This window comes from Grus americana, chromosome 18, assembly GCF_028858705.1.
Source record: "Grus americana isolate bGruAme1 chromosome 18, bGruAme1.mat, whole genome shotgun sequence".
In the NCBI taxonomy this organism is placed as follows: domain Eukaryota; kingdom Metazoa; phylum Chordata; class Aves; order Gruiformes; family Gruidae; genus Grus; species Grus americana.
Genome location: NC_072869.1, coordinates 3,035,282 through 3,058,799, shown reverse-complemented (window position 1 = coordinate 3,058,799; position 23,518 = coordinate 3,035,282). Strand labels below are relative to the sequence as shown.

Genomic DNA, 23,518 nt, shown 5'->3' with positions numbered 1-23,518 from the left:
AGGCGTGAAAATGTGAAAGAATGTGAAAAATGTGAAAATGATCGTGCTGGCCCCAAGATTTGTAAACTTCTGGTTAATGTGTAATAAATACATGACAGATACTTCCAGCACTGGGCGGGTGACCGTGGTCGCTCAGTGGTGGTACAACGGGTGGTGGCATCCCGGAGCCGAGGAGGCATCTCCCATCACGTGCCCTGGGGCCAGCACTGGTTGGAGAGGCTTTGGGGCTTTTCTAAACTGGTTTGTCTGGTTTCGACTTATCCCCCGTCTTTTTGTGAACTGCTTCATCTGGTTTGCAAAAAATGCACTTTATTTTATTTGTTTAATTCTTCCCTGGTACAAGGTGCACGCCGTGAAGCCCAAGTGCACAGCGTCCAGTCCGAGCGATGCTGGTGCTCGCAGCCCAGCGCCACGTGGCAAGGAGCGTGGTGCCGGTGCTGGTGCCGGTTATCTGGAGACCTTGGTTCCTGGGAGTGCTTCTGCCCGGGCAGCTCATCAGGCTGTAACCACCGGTGCAGTATTTCCTGCTCGGCATGAAGTGAGGTGCCGCAGCAACCACGTTCCCTCCGTAGTCAGTCTGGGGAAATCTCTTCCGAGTCATTTTTTTTTTTTTTTTTGCAAAAATAGCTAAAAGATGGTCCTTCAGCTCTGGATGGATCTGGTTGTAGCAAAGCTATAGGGGAACAGAGATGCTACTGAAGCACGGGTCATGGCTCGGCGGTGAGCGGGGTTCGTCCCAGGGAGGCTCCCCACGACCGCCGTGGCACTGCCAGAGGTCGTGTGCAGCGTGCCACGGGGCCAGAGCCGGCACAGCCTGGACTCGCCCAGGAATTCGAGATCAAAAGGGTCGGAGAGGCACCTCTGCCAAGGAGCTCAGAGGGGAGCGTGCTGGAGTTGATGCCAAGGGGCGGCCTCGTGCTCCACCGGGGTTTGGACCTGCTGTGGATGTGGACGGTTCTGCAGGAGCCTGGCAAGAGCCGCACCGCATGTCCCACCTTCCACGGGCCATGTTCCACCTCTCCTTCAAATGGCCTCTGAGCATCACAGATCAACAAGTTTTCTCTGATGCTAATGCATAAATTTCAAGCCTGGATGACTTTCCCCTATAATTTAGAGAGAAGAGTGTGTACTTTGAAAATGGGTTTGATTGTTTTTGTTAGCCGTGTCATCCTGGCATCCCTCCCCAAAGTAAATGGAAAGGACAGAGGTTTGTGGGCGAACATGGGTTTGGCTCCCTTGGGTTTTGCTCGGTTTTTCTGGGTGGCTGCAGGTGCCGACGGGGGATTTCCAGTGCACGTTGCGTGGCACAGGGCCAGCCCCGGGGATGGGATGGGGTCTGGCACGGTGCTGCGTGGAGGATGCTCGGAGAGGCTGGGGCTCGGCGTGGAGACCACGCTCGGCCTGGAGAAGGGGCCCGGGAGCTGCTGGACTCCGGCGAAGGGGCCGGAGGGTAGGATTACGTGGTGTGGCTTCCCGGAAAGGGTGAGCACCACCCGCCTTAGGCATGGCTCAGCTGGGATGGTTACGTGGGGCTCAGCTGCACGTTGTCTCTTTATTTTTTCCCCAAAACCAGTTCCTGTGCTGGGCGATCTCCTGCTCCATCGCCCTGCGGAGAGCCCCGGCCAGAGGGCTGAGATGGGGCTGAGGTCACCCTGGGCTCTGCCCGGGTTAACCCATGCAGTTCCTATGAAGCTGGTGGCTCAAGCCCGTGCTTTCCTCGGTCCCACAGGGCTCAGCCCCTGCGCGGGGGTGTTGGACTGAAGCAGGGATGCTCCTGTGAAGACCCCTTCCCTAAAGAAACCCCAAGAGCTTTCCAAAGAAATTGGAAAGGGAATTTTTTATGGGACAAGAAAAGCAACTTAGCTGCCGTCAAACATGTCGCAATACCTAATCTGGGTTCTTCTCGCTGTTTGTGGTTCAGGCATGAGGGACGAGCTCTGGATGAGTTAGGATGCAGAACGGGAGCCGGGCTTGTGCGCTTTGTTTGGGCAGAGCCATGCAGCCTCTCCCGTGGCTCAGCCCACCAACCCACCACATCCCACCCCCGTTAATTAACGTACCGAGAGCTTCGAGGCCCTTGGATGGAAGTTTATAAATTGATGCTCTGGGCTATGAATTATAAATGGATCCACATCCCTGATCACTGCAGTGCTACGCCGACAGTCCTGAAGCTGCTCATCTGAGTGACAGCCCAAAGCTTTTAAGATGTGAACAGTGAAACCTGGGAATAATTTGCTTTGACAGCTACAAACCTCTTGGCCTGCAGGTGGGAATCATTGTATTCCTTCTCCTGCCTCCTCCTGTCACCTTCTCCTCTTTTGCTTTCCAGTATTCCTTTCTCTCCTTGCCCTCCTGGTTTGTCTTTGTAGATATTGTCCTGCTTGGTCTTGTAGACCATCCCGTGGGAGCTGCGTCCTCCATGGCGCGTTCCTCCCCCAAGGTTGCTGGTACCAACTGGGGACGTCTGCCGCAGCGCTGGTCCTGGCTGGGTCCCCCTGGTCCCCTGGCCGTCCCCCCCTGGTCCCTGTGCCATCCCCGCAGCCGGTGCAGAGCTCCTCACACAGGGCTCAGCGAGGTTTTGGCAAATCTCTGCAGCTTCGTCTCACTTTGGCCATAACTTTGAGCTCAAGACGTCGTGTTTCATGGCTCCATCTCTGCCGTCGGTCTTTGGGGTGTTTGTCCTTGAACCCCTCCACCACTGGAAGCCAAATCGTGCTTTTAGCAGCTGTGTGTGCTTCCTCCTGTAAACCCAGGCGTGTCTGGGCTTTATTGCCTTCTGGGTTTGCCTGGGTTTCTGCGTTCTTACCTCTGGGAGTGGCTCCCTCCCGGTGCCCCGTGGCTGCTGCCCGCACGGGCTGCGCTGCCTGCTCTGGCCATCCGGCAGCAGTGGGGCAGCGTGAGGAGAGCTAAATTTAAAAAATGAGCTTTAGAAACGTGTCAGTTGTTACAAATGAAGGCAAGGCCCTGCACATTTCACCCCCTGCGGGAAACCATCCCAGCCTGAGCGATGGACATGGGAAAGCGGTGCTCGATGTTTCCAGTCCTTTCCAGTGGAGCCATCGTGAGCTGGGCAGCAAAAAATACGATTCTGAAGGCAAAGTCTCGGCATCTGGATAAGCCGTTCTGCCCCGGGCCGGGGTGCAGGAGGGCTCTGGCAGGTCCTGATTGTGTCTTGTTTCTCTTGCACAGGGGATGCTGTAGCCATGCAAGGTGAAGGACGGACTGACAATCGCCGGCAGAGCCACAGCAGTTACTTATCTGCCTGAAGTTATTTATCCAGCGCTTTGGCGAGCTGAGGAGCCGGTCTGCATGGAAAGAGCCGTTTGTTGGATGCGAACATCCCCCCGGCTGCTGCCGCAGATTGAGCACGCTTCTGGAGGGAAAAATACCACTTTGGTTTGGTGTCTAATTAGATATTTACCAGGAAGGAAGGAGAGTTAAAAATAGGGTGACAGTGACTTCAAAGGGTGTTTTTGACTTCTAAGAATAACACCTTTGCTGGCACCGATTTCAGGAATATCAGCTGTGCCTGGGTGTGAAAGATGGAGCAGACGTTGCAGCTCGGTCGGCAGCCAAGGGAGCAAACCCAGACCTCCCGGCCCCCGGCCCGGCCCCGCGAGAGCAGCTAAGGAGGGGCCACTCGCATCGCTGCCCACGGAGAGCTCAACTGCACCCGCGGGGACACAGCGGGGGGACTTCGGGGAAGACAAAGCCACTGGTGCCCCAGCGAGGGTGGGAGGGGACGTGTGGCACGATGGGGACCCCCTCCCCGCGGGCGGTGCTGGTGCTCGCCGTGGCGCTGGCAGGGCTCTCGGCTCCCCAGGCAGCGTACAGGCAGCCCAACTTCATCGTCATCCTGGCAGATGATGTGGGTTGGGGGGACCTCGGGGCCAACTGGGCGGAGACGAAGGAGACCCCGCATTTGGATGAACTGGCGGCCGAAGGGACGAGGTAACGTCTGTCCCACTCCCTGGCCCTCTCCAAGCATCCCTGCTTGCTCTGTCCTGCAGCAAAGGGGGTTCCACTCCTGCAGGGACCGGCAGGCAAAGGGGGTTTCACTGACATGGTTTTGGGTGCACAAGGAGGGTGCAGGTCCATCCATCCCCGCTGGGACCTGCGAGCTTCATCCCCTGCTCCAGACCCTCGTCCCTGGGGCAGAAGAGGATGCGTGCAGGGGAGCAGGGAGGGACGGGGCAGCGTTAGACACTCAGGCACTCGCGAGCGAAGCGTCCTTTCATCCTCCAGATTCGTGGATTTCCACTCGGCTGCGTCCACTTGCTCCCCATCCCGCGCCTCTCTGCTCACGGGGCGTCTCGGCGCACGCAACGGCGTGACCCACAACTTCGCCGTCACGTCGGTCGGCGGCCTCCCCATGAACGAGACCACCCTGGCCGAGGTCCTGCGGGAGGCTGGGTACAGCACCGGGGCTATAGGTAACGCCCGCCGTGCCGAGGGGGCATCCGGGGCAGGGAGATGGGTGGGGGGATGGAGATGCCCATGTCCATCCCTGTGGAAGACGTACCGCAGGAAGTTAGGTGAAATGCTGGCAATTAAAGGAAAGTCTAAAGGGAGAGAGTTTGCCCATCCCCCTTGGATTTTGCAGTCCCAAGCTGAAAATCTTCATTTTCAAACATATGACGTTGCCTGAATTCAGCCCCACCCCAGTCCTCCACTTAAGCTCCAATTGCTTCACCTCACAGGGAGCGCGCTGGGTTTTCCTTAGCAGACGTGACGGTGCACAGCACCTCTGCCATCCTGCGTCCCACGCCGGTGTGATGCCACTAGCGCCGGCACGGTCGGTGCCGCTGGCCCCGTGGCTTTGGGCCCCCTCCTGTCGCCGTGGGTCCCCCCACCCTGCACAAGCCCCAGCTGGCAGTGAGCCCTCCGCACCTGCAGCTCCTGTTGCTTTGTGTGCATTGCGCTGGCAGAAAAGCCCTTGGTTTCTCCTTTCCCCCTTAGTTTTTGCAGTTCTCCCTCTTGGATCGCCGCATTCAGTGGGAGCAAGCACGTGCCGGAGGTCAGAGGATGAAGCTGGTTGTTTGGGAAGGGTTAGAAAGTCGTCTCCTCTGAGCACAAATGCATGAAAGAGCCTTTTAAGGCTGGAAGCAGTCAATTTGCACAGGCGTGAGATACCTTATGCATTTTTTCTGAGTTTCTGCCAAAAAAAAAAAAAAAAAGGCATTCTGGCAATGCAGGCAGCACAAACAAGTAGCCTTTCTTGTTGCTAGATTAAAGCCCCCAGCACTGCGGGTACCTCCTGGGTGATGGCTGGCAGCGACCGTAGCTGCATTAACCTCTGAAATGATGTTCTGTGGTTTCCACACAGGCAAGTGGCACCTGGGACACCACGGCCACCATCACCCCAGCTTCCGCGGTAAGGGCTGCGCCGGCGGGGACAAGCCGAGCATCCCATGGCTGCCTTGTCCCCGCTGACACCCTCGCTTGCCCTTCAGGCTTCGACTATTACTTCGGGATCCCCTACAGCCACGACATGGGCTGCACGGACACCCCCGGCTACAACCTGCCGCCCTGCCCGCCCTGCCCGCGGCACGGTGCAGCTGCCAGGTACCGGGATGCGTGGGGGGGTTCGTGTGCCAGCACTGGGAGGTGGGTTTTTGCACGGGCGTTCCCAGCCCTGAGAGCTGCCCTTTGCTGCGGTCGCCTCCCCTTACGGCTCTGTGCACCCGCCTTTACCCCCCGTGCACCCTGCAGCAGGGTGCAGGTCGTGGAGGCGGGTCGGTCCCCAGAGCATCGTCCCCTTTCCGCTTCCCTCCCCAGCTGCGCCTTTCTGCAAAGCCAGGAGAGCAGCCAGGCTCCGTGCCTGCTGCCACACCGGTCCCCACTCTGGTGACGAGCGTGGGGTGGCTTCTTCCCAGCAGGGTGGCAAGAAAAGACTGTTACACGGAGGTGGCCCTTCCTCTCTTCGAGAACGTCACCATCGTCCAACAGCCCGTCAACCTCAGCAGCCTGGCAGCGCGCTACGCGGAGGAGGCAGCACGGTTCATGCAGCGGGCGAGGTGAGATGCCACCTGCCGTCCCCTTCACCGGGAGAGCTCGTGGGTCACTGCAAACGTCTTCTGCGTCGTGTTGGTGCGATGCCGGGGGGGACGGGTGTTGCCCCGTGGTTCTTGGGGAGCAGAGCTGGGGTCTCCGTGGCTCGGTTCCCAGCTGAGGAGGAGGAAGCCACCAAAGCTCTCACCGGTGTCCTGCAGGGCTCGCCGTGGAAGCCTTTTGGCACGTCTCCTCTAAAGGGATCGTGTGTTTTTAAACCCACCGTTTACAAGGAAGGTCAAAGCCTTTGAGCTGGGCTGTGCCTCCTTGCAGCGAGATCCCGGCTGGCGGGGACAGGGAAGGAGGGAAGTGCTGCCATGCCTCTGTCCTCCGTCCCTCTGTGCGGTGCACGGGGCGAGGTGGCAGCGGGGCGGCTCTGCCCGGCGGTGGGGGTGTCTCTGTGGGTGGGGGGTGCTGGTGGGGGTGCGGGAGCAGGTCCTGAATGGGTGCCCATGGCAGCTCTGGCAGCAGGACCAGAACAGCACCCGGAGGTGTTTGAACCCACTCTGTACGTGGGGTTTGCTCCATTTTGGGCATAAAGTGCTCTGGGGTCCCTGGACTTCGGCCGTGTGGGGACACGAGGAGCCCAGGCATGCTCTTCCCCGAGGAGCAAAGCGGCTCCTCCGAGACTACGACCCCGAAGCTCTGCTGACGGGTTGCATAATTTTAATCCCTATTATCGGCGGATTATGAGCTGTGACTTTGCAAAACACCTCCCTGCAGTGTGGGGAGGGGAAGTGCTGCTGGGCAGTCGTGTCGGAGCCCGTCCCGTGCCGCATCCAGGGATAACACAGACCTGGGGAAGGGCCACAGCGGGGGGGTCCTGCAGGCACGCTTGGGGAAAGGTTTGTGTAACGGGGGTGAACGAAGGGCTGGGCAGGGAGCAGCCTGCAGGGAAATGGCTCGTTATAAGCCTGGGTACTGTTTTGCACGCCCAACACCTATAGTTTATCCCCTTTGGGTACCAGGAATCGGCCGCAGCGTGGCCCAGCCGCGTGGTCAGGATGCGTGCCTGTACCGGGGCCGGAGGGTACCTGGGCAGCGGGCTGCAGGGCAGCAGTCGTCCCTCCTCCCGTGCAAACCCCCAGCCATCCGGGCTGCGAGGGTGGTGTTGGGCTGTGAAACCAAGTGCGTGAGCTCCGGGTTAATAGGAAAAACCTTTAAACTCCCAATAGTATTTTGGGGTTATCTGCGTTCATGGAGAACAGGATTAAGCAGGTGCCTGTCTTTTCTCTCCTTCTCTTTGATGGCTTATTCCAGTTTTCCTCTGCCTGACTCATTCGTTGTGGGGCAAAAAAAGAACGCCGGATTTGTCATCTCGGTGTTTTTTTAACCAGTTGTGTCAAGGTTGAGCAATTCGAGGCAGTGAGACTTGGCTCTGCTTGGGACACTCAGAACGCGGTGAACATGGGAGCAAAAGTCAAGGACGTTTGTCTTCAGTTATTGATTAGATCTTTGCTCAATTTTCGGGAGAATTCTGAAATGTGGAAGCAAAAGGCAAGCGGCACGTTCAGCTGAACACCGTGGTCATGAGCCCTCCCGGATGCTGCAGTGGGGCAGCCCTGGGGCTGCTCTCCAGAGCTGCCGGGTGGGATGCGAGCCGGGGGAAGCAGCTTTCCCTGCTCCAGCATCTCGGGCATCCCAAGGGGAAAGGTGCCACGCAGGATTTTGCAGTGGCAATTTGCAAGGGGTGCATCAGCACCCCCCAGCCCCCAGCATTTTGCAGGGCCAGGGAACGCAGCCCTTTGCAGGGCTCCAGCGCCGCTGGGGAAGGATGCGACATCTCCGGGCGGCGTGGGATTTACTCATTTTCCATCCCCAGGTGGGTGACGGGTAAAGGAAGGAAGTGCCGAAACGCACGTCGGAGAGGCCCCGAAAGCTTTCTGGAGGCAGCGACGGGGTGGCCAGAGCCGGGCGCGTGCGCGGGCTGGGGCACGTCCCCGGGATCCGGCCCCTCCCCGCCGCTCGCCATCCCACCCTTCCCCTCAGAGGTCCCTGAGGAAGAGCGAGCCTCGTTGGAGGAGATAAATATAGCTGTAAACAAGAAAACAGGACATGTCCTCTGATGATTTAAAAGCAAATAGACAGCAGGGCAGTGCACGGCGAGCGAACGTGCCGCACTCCTTGTCCGGGGCTGCTTGGCAGCACCGAGGCGGCGTTTGGGGTCGGCATGGGTGTCCTGCTGCTGCTCATCCTCTGCTAAAATCACCGGCAGGGGCCGAGCACTTGCTGGGGAGGGGGAGAAAGGGCCAAAATGGGGCCCGTGAGAGAGGGGAGGGAGACGGGTGGGTGCCACGGGTGCACCGGCACGGGGTGTTCGGCCGGCGGCTGGCACGCCGCTGGCTGTGGGACACTAGGGGTGGAGGAAGGGGAAGCTCATCTCAAATGGGAGGACAGTGGACAACGGGGAGAGGGTTAAGTAGGAGCAGAGGAGGAGTGGCTCACACTGGGCCCAGCATCCCCCCCGGCGGGGGAGCAGGTGCCCGGGGGTTTGCACGAGGCTGGTTTTCCCCCCGGGGAGCTGCGGCAGGGGCAGGGGTGGCTGCAGGGCTCGGAAGGAAGGGCCACCCGTCCGTGTGCCCGGGCTCCGCAGTGCCACCACCCTGGCGACTTCCTGCTGCCACCTTCCCTTTCCCCGACCCGACTGAACGCGCTCCCCCTCTTCCCCGTGCAGCCACAGCGGACGCCCCTTCTTCCTCTACCTGGCGCTGGCCCATATGCACGTTCCGCTGGGGGTCCCCCCATCGCCCCCCGCCCCGGGCAGGGACATCTACGGAGCTGCCCTGAGTGAGATGGATGCTCTGGTGGGACAGATAAAGCGCGTCACCGACAGCCATGGAAAGGGCAACACGCTCCTGTGGTTCGCAGGTACAGCAGGAAAACGAACCGGCTGCGGTGGCTGGGGGTGACACCGGCGGCTGCACCGGCACTGCTGTGCATGGGTGGCGGGGCGCAGAACCCGTGTTTGTCCCCTGCCCTCCATGCTCCTGGCTGCTCTGTGGACGATCGGCCACGGGGCTGAACCGGCAGGGCCGTGCCTAATTAAACCACAAATCCTCGCTCATTAAGAAGCCCAAATCCGCTCTCGCTGAGCAGCCTCCCTAATGAGGATGTCTTGCTCCTGACGACAGGAACCGCTCCGTCGCTCATTAACGCCCAAAGCTGGTGGCAGCCGTCCCCACCCCCCCCTCCACACCCCAGCTCTGCTCCAGCCCCTCACCCGGGACTTGGGCAGCCCCAGCCCTTGAAAATAAACTTTTAGAAATAAAAATAAACCAACCCGCTGCTCTCGCAATATGGGAAAACATCACAGGGATGGGAAGGAGAGATGGAGGGGTCACTTGTCCTTGCTTGCCCCCTCATTGTGGAGGTGCCCCCCAAAACACCCCAGTCCTGGTGTCGCTCCTAGGGACGTTCCTTTCTCTTGCAGGTGACAACGGCCCCTGGGCGCAGAAGTGCGAGCTGGCGGGACGCCTGGGACCGTTCGTGGGGGCCTGGCAGAGGCAGCGAGGTACCCTGGCAGCGTGGGGAGGGCTCCCTGTCCCCGGGGGTGCGGGAGGGGCTGCTCCACAAAGCCCTTCATTGCCCATCGATGGGGACGTGGGGAGCATTTCACCCCCCAGCCTGTCCGCTGGCTGCTGCCCTGGGCTGAGTTCCCTCAAATACACCCCAGAATAATTTTTGTCTTTCAAGCAGACACATTTTCCCCTAAAACTGCTGCTGAGGGGGGGGGGCAGGGCTGCTGAGGAGGGGGCTGGGGCCCCCCCGTTCCCTGTTATCCCAGAGCTCGAGGCGAGTGGCCACTGGTTTTGGAGATGGGTGCTCTCACCGCCCAAGCACCGGGGCCATCGGCTCCGGCAGGGTCTCGCAGCCCCCAGCCCCATCCCGCCTGGCAGCCCTCCCAGCCCAGCCCCGCCGGGCTTTGCTTTTTTCTTTTCTTTTCTTTTCTTTTCTTTTCTTTTCTTTTCTTTTCTTTTCTTTTCTTTTCTTTTCTTTTCTTTTCTTTTCTTTTCTTTTCTTTTCTTTTCTTTTCTTTTCTTTTCTTTTCTTTTCTTTTCTTTTCTTCTCTTCTCTTCTCTTCTCTTCTCTTCTCTTTTCTTCTCTTTTCTTCTCTTTTCTTCTCTTTTCTTCTCTTTTCTTCTCTTTTCTTTTCTTTTCTTTTCTCTTTTCTTTTCTTTTCTTTTCTTTTCTTTTCTTTTCTTCTCTTCTCTTCTCTTCTCTTCTCTTCTCTTCTCTTCTCTTCTCTTCTCTTCTCTTCTCTTCTCTTCTCTTTTCTTTTCTTTTCTTTTCTTTTCTTTTCTTTTCTTCTCTTTTCTTCTCTTCTCTTCTCTTCTCTTCTCTTCTCTTCTCTTCTCTTCTCTTCTCTTCTCTTCTCTTCTCTTTTCTTTTCTTTTCTTTTCTTTTCTCTTTTCTCTTTTCTTTTTCTCTTTTCTTTTCTTTTTTCTTTTCTTTTCTTTTCTTTTCTTTTCTTTTCTTTTCTTTTCTTTTCTTTTCTTTTCTTTTTTTCTTTTCTTTTCTTTTCTTTTCTTTTCTTTTCTTTTCTTTTCTTTTCTTTTCTTTTCTTTTCTTTTCTTTTCTTTTCTCTCTTCTCTTCTCTTCTCTTCTCTTCTCTTTTCTCTTCTCTTTTCTCTTCTCTTTTCTCTTCTTTTCTTTTCTTTTCTTTTCTTTTCTTTTCTTTTCTTTTCTTTTCTTTTCTTTTCTTTTCTTTTCTTTTCTTTTCTTTTCTTTTCTTTTCTTTTCTTTTCTTTTCTTTTCTTTTCTTTTCTTTTCTTTTCTTTTCTTTTCTTTTCTTTTCTTTTCTTTTCTTTTCTTTTCTTTTCTTTTCTTTTCTTTTCTTTTCTTTTCTTTTCTTTTCTTTTCTTTTCTTTTCTTTTCTTTTCTTTTCTCTCCACTGTTTGGTTGGGGTTTTTTTCCCTGCCTTTCCTCCTTTTCCGGCCAAGCCATCTGCTTGGTGGGTTTATTTCAGCCGGAGCGGCCAGAAGCATGCATGAGTCAGGCGTTTCCCACTTCTGCTTGTATTACGCAGTGTAAACGCGCGCCGAGCTCAGTTCCCCTCTTTGCTCAGGGTCAGCGGGGAGGGAGCGGTGGCGGAGGGGCCGCGGACGGCAGCACCTCTTCCTCCTCTGCTTCCTGACACCCAGGCGATGCAACCGTGGCCGCTTCCCCGGGCAAACGCTGCCGCCGGGCTGGCTTGCTTTCCCGTTCCCAGAGCCCTTCCTTTGGCTGGCCCCGAGATGAAATCGTAACCTTAATTTATTTTTTTTTTTTTTTAGTAAACAAACCCTGCTGACGACCTGGGTTGCTCTTGAGCAACCGACGGTCACAAGCTGGAGCAGATGGTACAGGCAGTCCAGTGGTCGGGAACAAAGCTAGGAAAACACGTCCCCTTTCCAGCATCTTGCTGCCCTGTGAAAACACCCCGAGCCCCAGCTATCGCGGGAGGTTGGGGAGGAGGTCGGGCTGGCAGGGCTCTGGGAGCTGGCTGTAAATACCAGCTGGGAAGGATGACTTCTGCAACCCCTCAGCTGGCTGTTGCACGGATGTTTTGAAAGCCAGCCCGGTGTTACTGTCTGCTGTCGGCTGGTCCAACGCTGCAAACACCCGCCCGGGTGGGTGCTGGGGGGTGGGATGCTCGGCTATCCCATCCCATCCCATCCCATCCCGGGGGTATCGTCCCCGGGTGGGGAAAAGCCCTTTGAGGAGCGGGAGGGCAGGGGAGGACGGGCTGCTCGGGACTCCATACATTTCACATAGCATGCCGTTTCCTTTTAGGGTCCAACCCAGATTCCAAGGATGTTTTCCATTGATTTTGGGTGGTCACTGGAGTCAGTCCTTGCTGGGGGGGAGCAGCACATCCCCCCCTTCTCTGGTTGGAGAGCTTCCCGCAGCCCCCAGCCCACCCCAAAAACCCATCTCCCACCTTGGGGCCAAGAGGCCAGCAAGGGGGGGTGCCGGGATGGGGATGCACATTTCGGGGATGTGATGCTGGGCATGTTTTGAGCCAGGTTTGGCAGGCTCCGGACCTGGTGTCCCTGTGCTGAGGACCTGCTGTGCACAGTGGGATTGGGACCAGGGGATCCATCCCAGCACGGGAATGCTCCGTTCAGCTGTCTTGGAAAGCCGTGGCCTCCACGGTCCCCACAGCAGCAGGGCTGCACCGTCCCTGCTCTGGAGAAAATCCCTGGCTGGGCTTGCGGTGTTTCAGCCCTGTTTACTGCCCAGAGTGTTAATGTGAGCTCGTTTACAGGCAGCTCCGGCATCCTGCCCAGCCAGAGGTACTTGGGTGGCTGGAGGGAAATGCCCACCCGTGTCTTCCTGGAGACCGTGCATGGAAAAGCCCTTGAAATACAGCTGCCGTGCTGGGAGGACGAGTTATTTAATATACGTGCAGAGATGGTGATAGATATTAATTGCTATAATTGCTGTAATTTCCTAGGGCGTCTGAAGGCAGGGCAGGCACCTTGCCTAAGCCACACGTGATGTACGTTGAAGCACTGTAAAGTTTCCAGTAGCCACAACAGACCTCGGTGCCGGTTGTGTCCCACCGCTTCGGGCCCAAAGAGATATTCATCGTGGGGAAATGGCCACGATTTGGGTGGGGAGCGGGAGAGATTGGGATTGTGCCCGGTCCGTGCCGGCAGGACGGGCTGCGGGGTCAGAGACCTTTTCCCCGGATAATTCCTCGTGCCGCCAGCGCTGTGGCATCTGTACCGTATGTGTCCTCCTCCGCTCCGGCGGCGTGGGTACGGCAGCATCGCGTGGGAGCGCAGGATCAGCCCAGGTGCCCGTAGCATCCAGCAGCGACTCCCGGAGAGGCCGGGCTGGGATGGGGACCGGTGCAGGGACACAAGAGGAGCGCGGGGCGGCTGTGCCTCGGCGGGGGCGTCACCTCTCTCTTGGCTCTGCCCGGAGGAAATGGCTTTGGGTGAGCGCCGTTGCCATGTGCACGCTGAAAGGCAGGCGGACAAAGGCTGCGCCTGGGAAGTTTGCTCGGTGAATCGGGTTGGGATTTTCTGTTTGCCCCATTCCCAGCCCCTTCCCCCCTGAGCCGCCTGGGGCCCTTTGGGCTACAGCCAAAGCAGAGGCTCTCTAACACCCTTCCACCCGTTTCGGTGCTCAGCACCCCTGTTTTGTTGCTCAGCACCCCTGTTTTGTTGCTCAGCATCCCCATTTTGTTGCTCGGCACCCCCATTTCGATGCTCAGCATCCCCATTTCAGTGCTCAGCCTCCCAGGTGGAGGAGGGGACCCAGCAGCTTCCCTGCACCGTGCATCTCAAACCCAAGGGCAGAGTGGGAGCATTTTGGGTGATGTCAGGGAAACAACTGAACGGGTTAATTAGCTGTCAGGAGGGTTATCAGCAGGATGGTATTTTTAATGAAGCGGGTTTCTAGCAGGCTGGGTGCCTGTTGGAGCTTTACCTTGCGGAGGGCAGCAGCCGCCTGCACGGGGCCGTTCGCAGCCCCTGGCATAAATTCCTGCCTTTCCCACCTGCTCCGTATTCTTGCCCAACATCAAAAGTGGGTGGAAATGTGGTGGCTCCAGCAGTCAGCTGTGTTTCTCATCACTCGCTGGAGCACAGGAGAAACACAAAGCAGTGCCAAACTGAGCCCCCTTTTTTTTCCCCCCCCTTTCCCTATTTCTTTTAAAAACTCCTGTAACTCTTCTCCCTCCCCTGACCCAGCTCCAGCTCCAGCAAAATCACCCTCCTTTGGGGTCATTTGGTCCAATCTCTGCCTCTGAGTAGCTCCTTTCCCAGAGAAGCTCCGGAGTCAGGAGTTTTTCCCGGTAATACAAAGCTCCCGGGGGGTGGGATGCTGAGCGCTGCCCTTTTCTCTTGCAGGTGGGAGCTCGGCGAAGCAAACGACCTGGGAAGGAGGGCACCGGGTGCCGGCGCTGGCGTACTGGCCCGGCCGCATCCCTGCCAAGCGGACGAGCCGCGCTCTGCTCAGGTAGGAGCCCAGCCGGACCCCTGGGGAGCGGGGCAGCCCCTCTGTCCCCGTTTGGAAGGACGCTGGGACCCAGGTGATGATCTGGATTTTGGCAGCAGCAGCCGCCCGCACTGGTTATTGCCTGCCTTGTGCCAAATTCCGTACTTTTGTCCTCTCCCAAGCCCGTAAGACTTAATGCTTCAGCAAAGAGGAGTTGAAAGGGCTTTTTGTGAAGCTGGTGGATTGGCGTTAGCAGCCGCTGGGCTCCGTGTGCCTCCTGGCCGCGGTGGCTGAGTGCCTCCCGATAATTAAAAGATGACGATGTTCTCTCTCTCCACCAAGGAGCAGGCTTAGGCTTTGTGGTTTGTGAATGGCTTTATGTGGAGGAGGGTGCGGTTGTGGGAAAGGCTGGCCGGAGAGATGGTGCTTGCAATCAGCACAGGATGCGGCCGGGCTGGGACGTAGCGGGTGACTTTTGCCGTTTCCGGCGAGAGCGGCGGGGAAGGGCTGCTGCCTCCCGCTCCTCGCCTTGCCAGGGCACGCTGCACTGCGGAGGGTGGCGTGGAGGGGTCCTTGTTGCAGCACTATTGCGCCTCTGCATGCAGCAATTGCACCTCGGCATGCAGCATTGCAGCTCTCCCTTGCAGGGATCGCACCCCTCTTTACATCCCTCCTTTGCAGCAAAGGCAGCGCAGGGGGCACAGCCTGGGCTGGGGGCAGCGCGCTGGGATGTCCCGGCCCCTTTCGTCCCTTGAAGCACACGATGGTGGAGGTCAGGGTGGTAGGGCCAAGGGTGCTGCTTGGTGTTGGGAAAGTGTCCCAGCTGCTGGAAGCGGGTCCTGCCTGGTGGGCCCTGGGGAGGTGCTGGGTGTTCCTAAGGTCCCTGAGATAAGCTGGAGCCACTTACTCCTTACACGGCCTGAGGGCAGCTCTGGGAGCTGGAGCTTGCAAGTGGGGGAAGGTTGAAGGCGTGAGCTGGGGCGCTGACGTCGTGCGGAGGGGCTGGGGTGCACACAGCACCCCTTGGGTTTTACCTCCAAACCCTTCCCCTCCACGGCTGAGTGATGGACCGACCGCTGGGACGTGGGGCAGAGCTGCCAACCCGTGCCCGCTCGAGCGGCTGGGGCAACACGGTGCAGGATCAGTGCCCGTCCCCGTCCCCATCCCCCTGTCCCACCAGTCCCCTCCCCCTGCACACGCTGCAGCCCTGCCGCCAAGCCCAGGCATTCTGTTTATCTCCCGGAAGACCTTATCTCCTGCGTTTCCCAGCTCCAGTCCAGCAGGTCGGGCAGCTGGAAATCTAGAAAGCCGGCGGTGCTGTGCTGCGCTGCATGCCAGCTGCTCAGAAAGTGGCTCTGCAGCTCCCCGGGAGTCACAGCTCAACCGGCGTCCTCCCCAGCGCAGCCCAGCGTGGCCGTGGGGCCGTGCCCGGCTGGTGCAGGGTGATGCCCGGCTAGCACAGGGTGATGCCCTGGCATCAGGAAAAGGCAACCCCCTGTTTGGGAGACAGCGCAGAGCCAGCGTGGGGGACGCGTGTGACGGCCCATGCTCAGAAAGGCATCACCGCTGTGGCCCCGGCCATGGTCTGAACTTTTGGGCAGGGGATTCAGAGGGATGCAGCGGGATGTGGAGGGATGCAGCGGGATGCAGAGGGATGCAGAGGGATGCAGAGGGCAGGGGCTGCTCGCTGCTTGCAGTGCCTCAGGGCAGGCAGCTTTCTTCCATACCCAGAGCCACCCTTGGGGACATCCCTTACAGGACAAGCGTGTGCTGGGTTGACTGCTTGCTGCCCTCATGAAATAGGGTGGCTGAAGACTTGTACCCCCAGCTGGTGCAGAATCTGGGGAGGGAATGAAATCGGTGGGCAAATGTGGCTGGGAAGCCTCGAGGAGGGACCTCTGCCTGGTGGGATCCCCTGGGAAGGATAGGGGCTGGGCAAGGGCAGGCATTAACCACCTGCGTGAGCCTCCTTCTGCCCCTGAGGTTATGAAAATGCTGACAGCCTTTGCCAACCGGCTTGGGAGAAGAGCCTGCGCCTTGCCTCTCCCTGGCATCGCTCGGCTTTGTGTCCTCCCTGGTGCAGGGGAGTGGAGGAGTGAGCGAGGGTAAGCGTGCCCAGGGGCCGGGGAAGCTGAAGCCAGCAGAGAAATGCTGATGCATCACTGTGGACCTGCACCTGCATGCTGGTTTCTGCAGAAAACTGCCTTGTTGGCTTTTCTTAATCATATTTAATTGTCGGAGCCACCCGCCGTGCATCTGCCCTTCCCTGCCCCAACCCAAAGTAGGGCATGGAAGAAATAGGTCAGTGGGGTGGTGAAGAAGCAGCAGCAAATTGCACCACCCTGGCTGTGCCGCTGGCGTGGGGCTGGGCAGATTGGGCAAGCCAGTTGCGGTGTGGGGAGAGCTGGCTCAGCTGCCTGCAGCTGCCTGCAGCTGCCTGCACCACGTCACAGCCAGGGCAGGGCAGCGCTCCCCGCCGCCGTTGTGCCCGGGATGCTCATTGCCAGCGCAGCGCCCGGGGCAGCTCTGCCCCTTGGGGTGCAGGCAGGGACCTGCCCGGCCCTGGGCACTGCCCGGCCCTTCTCCCTCCGTGTTCGGGGCGGCAGCAGGATGCCGGAGTGGCTTTATTTATTAAATCTCTCTTGGCCAGGGCAGGGGGTTGGCAGCGTGTCTTCCCCTTTCCCTGCGAGCACGGCTTCCCCAGCTTGGCTTCCAGGATGTGCCTGCTGCTGGGGTCTTTGCTTTGATGCCAACTTTGACCAAAATCCTATTTTTTCTTGCCTTTTTCCATGGGTTACATCTGCCCGTGGCCGGGGGGATCTTTCTGACCACCTCTGCCCTCAATTATGTCATCCTCCCACCTCCGTGGTGGTTTCCAGCAGTCCTATCCACTGGGTCAGGGCTGCTCGGTGCAACCGTGTGAGCACCCGCATGCACCGTGCTGGGGGCCAGATCTTGAGGGTGCTGAGCACCCATGGGACCAGGACTGCACTGACCAGGGTGTGCCCTGGGCTGCCATTTCAGGTGGACCTGGGCTGACCCCAGGGAGGTGCCTGCAGGGATGTGCCCTGCCTTGGGCACAGCGGGGAGCCAGAATTTTTTTCGGCGCCTCCCGGCTCGCCTGGCCGCTGGGACCGTCTCCACGAGCGCGCCGTACCGGGGCTGCCTCTCAGCAGTGTTTGTTCTTATTTGTTCTCTCCGTCTCTTAGCAGCTAAATTAAAACTCGTTGAATGGGAGAACCGGGGGCCCTTAAGTCCTGGACTCTTTTCTCTCTCCGCTCACGCAGCCGCCGTCGCACACCGGGCAGGAGCAGCGCGGTGGCAGGACAGCGGTGGCAGGACCGGAGCGGTACCCTGGGTGCCCCACAGTTGGGGGACCTGGTGTTTTCGCCTCCCCCAGCAATTTCCTTGCCCCAGCTGAGCCCTGAGCTGCCGGCACAAGGGTTTTGCAGCCGGGGGGATGCGGGCTGAGCCCCCGATGGCTGCCTGGCGCTGGTGGCTCTGCCGGCTCATCGGCTCCCGTGCCACGGCATCGTCCCTGGGGAGGGCTGTGCTGTGCCGTGTCACTTGGCCACACTGATGTCCCGCTGTCCCCCGGGGCTGTGGGACACCCCCGGTGCGGGGTGGTTCCTTTTAGAGGTGTGGGGTGACCCCGCAACCACATCAGTGAGAGGAGGGATGCGGTGGGGGGCACACAGACACCTGTGCCTCGCAGGGATGTCGGGGTGAGGGTCAGACGTGGGGGCTGCGAGCGGGCTGCCCCCGTCCCGCTGGACCTAAGCCCGGATTCTGCTGGGCAACATGGCCAGAGGAGGGGGACACCGATGCCCAGGCTGTGCCATGGTCCCCGTCCCACCCCAGCAATGACTTTGCTCGACCCGTGGTCCCTCTGCACCACGGGGACGTGCCGGCGGCTGGGCGGTCGCCAAGGCTGAGCTCTGGCCCCAGGCCACAGGTAGCAGGCAGGGAAGCAGAGGCTCTCCCCCTCCGCATCCCACGGAGCCAGAGGGACATTGGGTCACCTGCTCCTTCCCTGCATCTCTCTGCACCGGGAAGCAACCGAGGATGAGCCCTGAGCGCTCTTTTGTGGCTGAGGCCCCTGAAAAACCCGGGAGGTTTACGGTGGAAATGCTGACGGGCGTTTTGGTGGGAGTGCACAAAATAGCACCGCTCTCATTTTCCATTCTGGCTGCGACGGCTCGTGCTGCGCCATGCAAAAGCGAGACCACATTTTCCTGGGGCGATGGGATCTGCTGTCATTGGCGTAAAAAGTCCCTGTGCTAGCACTTTCTCCAGAGGGTGACCTGCTGCCTTCCCCGTGTGTCCCCGGCGGGGGACAGGAGGGCGGGAGGGGGCTGCCCCGCTCCCCACCGTGCCCCTGCCCTGCGGGTGTGGGATTTGCCGGGCGCGGGGAATGGCAGATCCTGGCTGAACCCACGGTGCCTGGCGAGCAGCCGGCGCTGGGGGTGGGAGGTGTGCTAAGCTAGGGCTTGCTGGGGCCGAGTCGCTGCTTGAAGCCGGTTTTAACCTTTTCTGCAGAGCTCAGCTGTTGGGATGGGTGCTGGGAAGCGGCCGTCCCCCCCACCCCAAGGCACTCCCCTGCCCTCGGTGCACTGAGTGCCCCCTGGGCGAGGGGCTGTGGGGTGCAGGTGGGGTTGGGGGGACCCTCCGGGATGTTCCACTCCTTGCTCTGATGAAAGCCACCTCTTTCCCCAGCACGCTGGACATCTTCCCTACGCTGGTGGCCCTGGCTGGGGCGATGCTCCCCCCGAACAGGCGCTTCGATGGCTTGGACGTGTCCCCAGTTCTCTTTGGGTGGTCGGATGTGGGGCACAAGGTAAGGCAGAGCCACCCCCCCGGGGACATCCCCCTCCTGACAGCAGGTCCCACCGCCTCTGAGCTAAAACGGGGCGGGAAGGCTCAGAGCTGGCGGACGTGCGGACCCACGGGAGCATCATCCCCCTGGCCCAGGGGAGAGGACAGCCGGAGACGGCTGGGTGCTGTGCAAGGCTGGGGTCTGGGTAAAAGGGCTTTTGGATTAATGAGGAGTTGTTTTATGCTTTGTTCATAAATCTGGGATCATAGGTGTAAATGCCTGTGCCTGCGGCTTGGCGTGCCTTCCTGTGTGCCGGCTGTCCCGGGGGGACACCGTCCTGGGGGATGCCTGGGCTTGCCTGCCCGCACGGCCACCCTGCTGTGCCCAGCACGGCGTGTCTCCTTTCCAGTCGCAAAAGGTACATCACTGTGGGAAAGAAAAGCCTCAGACCTAGTTGTATCCGCTTTATTTATCTCGCCCGGTCGAGACATAACGAAGCCCTCCTCCAAGTCCCTTGGCCGGGGAACGTGCCCGTTACTGATGCTCAAGCGGGGCAGCCCATCCTGTACCCTGCAGCTCTCTGTCCGTACAAAAAGAGCTGCTGACAGCTCCTTTAAGCCTAAAACCCACGGTTAGCAGAACAAGCAGTATGGCAATGCATTTTTCTTGGACATGCACAAGATTTTTGCAGAACCAAAAGAAAAAGAAAAAAAAAAAGTGGCTTTAATAGCAGTCCCACAGATAAAGCCTGATTTTGCTTTTAAAGTCCACCCTCCCGCGAGCACCACGAGCCAGCTCCCAGCGGGGATCTTGGATTTGCTTTCTGCGTCCATCAGGGTTTTGGTATTTGCTTCGTATTTATGGAACCCTCTGCTGAACCGTGAGATAAAGTGGGGAAGAGGATGGGATGTGGCCAATGCGCTCTGCTGTGCTCCTCAGGATTAACCCTCTTCTGCATGCATGGCACCGGCAGTGGGGGACTGGTGGTTTACTGGGAGCAATGGTTTGCGGGGAGCGATGGTTTGCTGGGAGCGATGGTTTGCTGGGAGTGATGATGGTTTGCTGGGAGCGATGGTTTGCTGGGTGTCAGGGCACAGTGGAGGGGCACAGGCCCGCAGGAGCCATTCCTGTGTGTTTCAGACCGAGGAATGAAGTCCTGAGCTGCGATGCACCGCCAGCTCCCCAGCTGCCCCAGCATCACCCCGGCCCAGCGCTTTTTTGGAGGGGGGCTGTAATGCAGTTAATGAATTAACCCCTGCGGAGCTGGGGGGCACAGCCGGGTCGTTCCTGCCCGTCGCACAGCTGGATGCGATCCAGCTGCCCACGCTGCCGCGGGATGGGGTGATCCTGGGGGGGGGACGCACAGCACCCCCCTGCCCCGGCCCCACGGGGTGATCGGGAGCACGCGCGTGTCCCCGCTCCCTCCCCGCTTGGCTCTCTGCCTTTCATCTCCCGCTTGCGAGCGTCCGATAGCAACCCCCCCGCTTTGATGTTGCAGGGTTTTCCTTGACACAAATCCTCCCGAAAGCGGTTCCTTTGCTCATCCCGCCGCCCGGTTTCCGCACGAAGCCGACAGCTGCTTTCCTACCCGGGGTCCCTCGGGCGGCTGAGGCTCCCCGGCGCGCGCTGCCCGGGGTAACCTTGCTCGGCGTCCCAGCCCGCGCGCTCGGCACCGGCACAACCTGTGACGGGGCTGGGGCGATGCCAAGGTCCTGCTTTGAGTGAAGGCTATTTACAGTAAAAATAAACACATCCTACAAAATGTATCAAGGGTACGAGTGTCAGACAAATAAGCTCTTTCCATTAGCTCAATGGCAGAGGGGTGTGCGCCTGCTCCCCGCGCACCCGCTCTCTTCTGCAAACAGCCCGGAGCTCCGAGTTCAGTTTCTGGGGAGAAAAGGCTTTATTTCCCCCTTTCTATTTTTTTTTTTTTTTTTTTTTAAATTAAAATAACAAAGTCACAGATCAATAGAAGGGTTGCAGACCTGGGAATGTTTCTTGAAAGGGCTCAATCGAAACAAGCTCCTTAATTATGCAGTAAACGATAATAGATTTTCTTAGCGTGGGGTTTTATGAGGCAGTTTTAGGAACGTGCTAGTTGGTAGCAAGGGAGGCTTGAGTGCCTTTACACCGAGATGGCAGCATCCCAACTGTGCTGCTAGAGGTGTGGGCAAAGCTTTAGGGCTGGAAGCGGATGAATTGGTTCAGTTCCTGGTACTTTGGCTTCAGGGGCCCTTGAATATTTGCTGATTTCTGCTTTGGAGCAGTTTTGTTCTGACTGAGGAGTGTCGGCATGAGGGGACTCTGTAGCAGGGGTTTCCTCCTCGCAGCAGCCTTACACTGAACCACCTCTTCCACCTTACATGCCTTTTTTTCCCCCTAAAATATGATTTTTAAACCAAATTCCAGGAGATTTTTTTTTTTTTTAAATTCACTTTGCAAGAGAGGTCAATAAAGGAAACCGAGAGCATTTGGAAATCACCCCTACCCTGAATCCTGGCATTTCTCAGATGAGTTACCAACTGGCCCCCCGAGACAGCGGCTGCATCCGGACCAGGCAGCACAGGACCGACATCCCCGGGTGACCGAGCAGGATGCCCGGCGGTGCTGCGTGCCAGGGCAGAGCTCTGTGCCGGGCACCTGCTAAGACATTACCGCGCTGATCAGCTGCGAATGCTGTTGCTAAACTTGGCATCCCAGCTGCCTACAACTTCAGCAGATGTTTCTAATTTTTAGCACAGTGGAAATTTCTTGAATCACTTTTATACTCAGTTCCCAGGGAGGAAACCTTGACTGACTCATCCCTCAATGAAGCCATTGGCTCTGCGGCACATATTGTCTGACAAGACGAGCCCGCTGAACTGTCCAGCTCACTTGTCTTCTCTCCTCCCGTGTGCCAAAGCAGTCATCCTGTGCAGATCAAGTGTCCTAAATACCGAAAGGGAGAGATTTGACCCACCCTTCCCTCCTTCCTTCCCTTCTGACCCCCATTCCCTGTGCCGGGACGGCTGTCGTTAGGGAAGGGAGCGCTCGCACGGCGGGGTGAGTCAGCGGCGGAGATGGACCGGGAGTGATGTTCCAGCACCTCACCTACCCGTGCAGGCTCTGCTTCGCGTGAGCTCACCCTCGGCTGGCGGCTGGCCCCAGGCAGCGACTCGGCTCCCTTAGGTGACCCTGCACTGAGCTGGGAGTACAGAGGGAGAAGGGTGTCTCGTTGGCACGGGGCAGTGGTGGGTGACACAGAGCACCTGAGACCATCCTGGCTCCAAAATACTCTGCCCTGCTCTGCTGAAAGCCCCCACATCTTCCTGATCCCTTTTATTGCAGTAGAATTGGTCTGGGGAGGTAAATTCGGGGGGGGGGGGGGTCCTGCATGCAGGGCCAGGAAGGCACAAGGGAGATGCTGGTGTTTGCCGGTGCCCTCTTGCTGTCACCCCACCCTTCAGCAAGCAAAACTGGGCTGGTTGCTCAGAGTCCAGGGGCTAAATGGTGCCTCTAAATGTGTGCACGGGTGGGACGTGGCCTCGTCTGGGGAAGGAGCGGGTCTCACAGGGCAGGATTTCTCTGCAACGGGCTGACGGGCACTTTTCTGTTCTTCCTTCAGGTTCTGCTCCACCCCAACAGCGGGGCAGCTGGGAAGGACGGCGAGATAACGGCGCTGCGGCTGGCTCAGTACAAGGCGTTTTACACCACAGGTACTGCCGCCCTTTTAGAGATTGTAAAGTCTGGGAAAAAACTTCCGGAATTCTTGGTTCCCTGCAGGTACGGGTAAAACCCAGCTCAGGTTAATTCAGGCAAGAGCAAACCCAGCGAGGAGTAAGTATGTGCCCCCCTGCGTGATGGGCTTCGCGGCCCGGGGCTGTTGGCCTCAGAAGCACTCTCGGACTAGCAGCAGGACTTGGGCTCCCAAAGCTGGGACGTGGTGGGACTGGGCCATGAGAAATGGGTGAGGGACACAGAGGTGCCTGGGCAACCGGGGACTCTGGTGTTTTTCTCTCGTTTCTTCCCTAGGAGGGGCGATGGCTTGTGATGGGAGCATTGGGCCAGCTGAGCATCACCAGCCACCCCTCATCTTCAACCTGGATCGTGATATCCAGGAGCAGGAGCCTTTGGATGTGGCATCCAGAGAGTATCAGGCAGTGCTACCTGCAATCAGCAGGGCTTACGCCCAAGCCCTGGAGGACATCGCAACAGACAACGTCTCGGTTGCAGATTACTCCAAAGACCCGGCCGTGACCCCTTGCTGCAACGCGCAGCACGTGGCCTGCCGATGCCGAGCGCCCGGGACTCACGCAGCCGTGCTGGACTGTCGCACGGAAAGAAGAGCAACGCGGCTTTGTCTTTAAGCAAATAATTGCTCAGGCTGCTCCTTTCCTGAGCCTGGTTTCTGCGAACGGGGCTGTTGTCCATGCTGGCGCCCAGGCTGGAGGTTGCCCGCGGAGGAGAGGGATGGAGGCTGCGGTGCCCTTCGCTCCGTGCCACGAAGCAGGGAGGTGAGTTAGTTGCGGGTGAGCGCACGGAGGGTCCCCTTTGCTGCAGAGCAGGATTGTCCCCCTGGCAGAGCAGGGTACTGCAGTACCTGGTGGCTCTGGGCACAGGGAAGGAGACAGGCTTTTTGTAGGGCTCTTCAGCTGAGAACGAGCCACATTTTGGATTAAAACTACCTGCTGTGAGAGCTGGCTTTGGGAGAGAATTCCTCTCGGAAATTCATTTGGCTTTCCT

The 23,518-nt window shown here is 58.5% G+C and overlaps 1 protein-coding gene across 3 annotated transcripts in view; it reads left to right on the top strand.

Moving 5' to 3' along the window:
• The window catches only part of ARSG (arylsulfatase G), a 42,136-nt gene that overhangs the window by 17,445 nt on the left and 1,173 nt on the right, over positions 1-23,518 (top strand). Inside the window, exons 2-12 of one of the 3 annotated variants that reach the window (XR_008579815.1) lie at positions 3,190-3,951; positions 4,246-4,433; positions 5,327-5,374; positions 5,454-5,565; positions 5,877-6,017; positions 8,726-8,919; positions 9,482-9,562; positions 13,893-14,001; positions 18,697-18,817; positions 22,401-22,491; positions 22,808-23,289. Coding sequence is in view for 2 of the 3 variants with exons in the window: in XM_054847024.1 (XP_054702999.1) it covers positions 3,755-3,951; positions 4,246-4,433; positions 5,327-5,374; positions 5,454-5,565; positions 5,877-6,017; positions 8,726-8,919; positions 9,482-9,562; positions 13,893-14,001; positions 18,697-18,817; positions 22,401-22,491; positions 22,808-23,142 (1,617 nt within the window). In the remaining variant the exon portion in view is untranslated. Of the gene's footprint in view, positions 1-3,189; positions 3,952-4,245; positions 4,434-5,326; positions 5,375-5,453; positions 5,566-5,876; positions 6,018-8,725; positions 8,920-9,481; positions 9,563-13,892; positions 14,002-18,696; positions 18,818-22,400; positions 22,492-22,807; positions 23,470-23,518 lie in introns of those variants that run through there. The other 2 variants (XM_054847024.1, XM_054847026.1) reach the window with 2 other exon arrangements.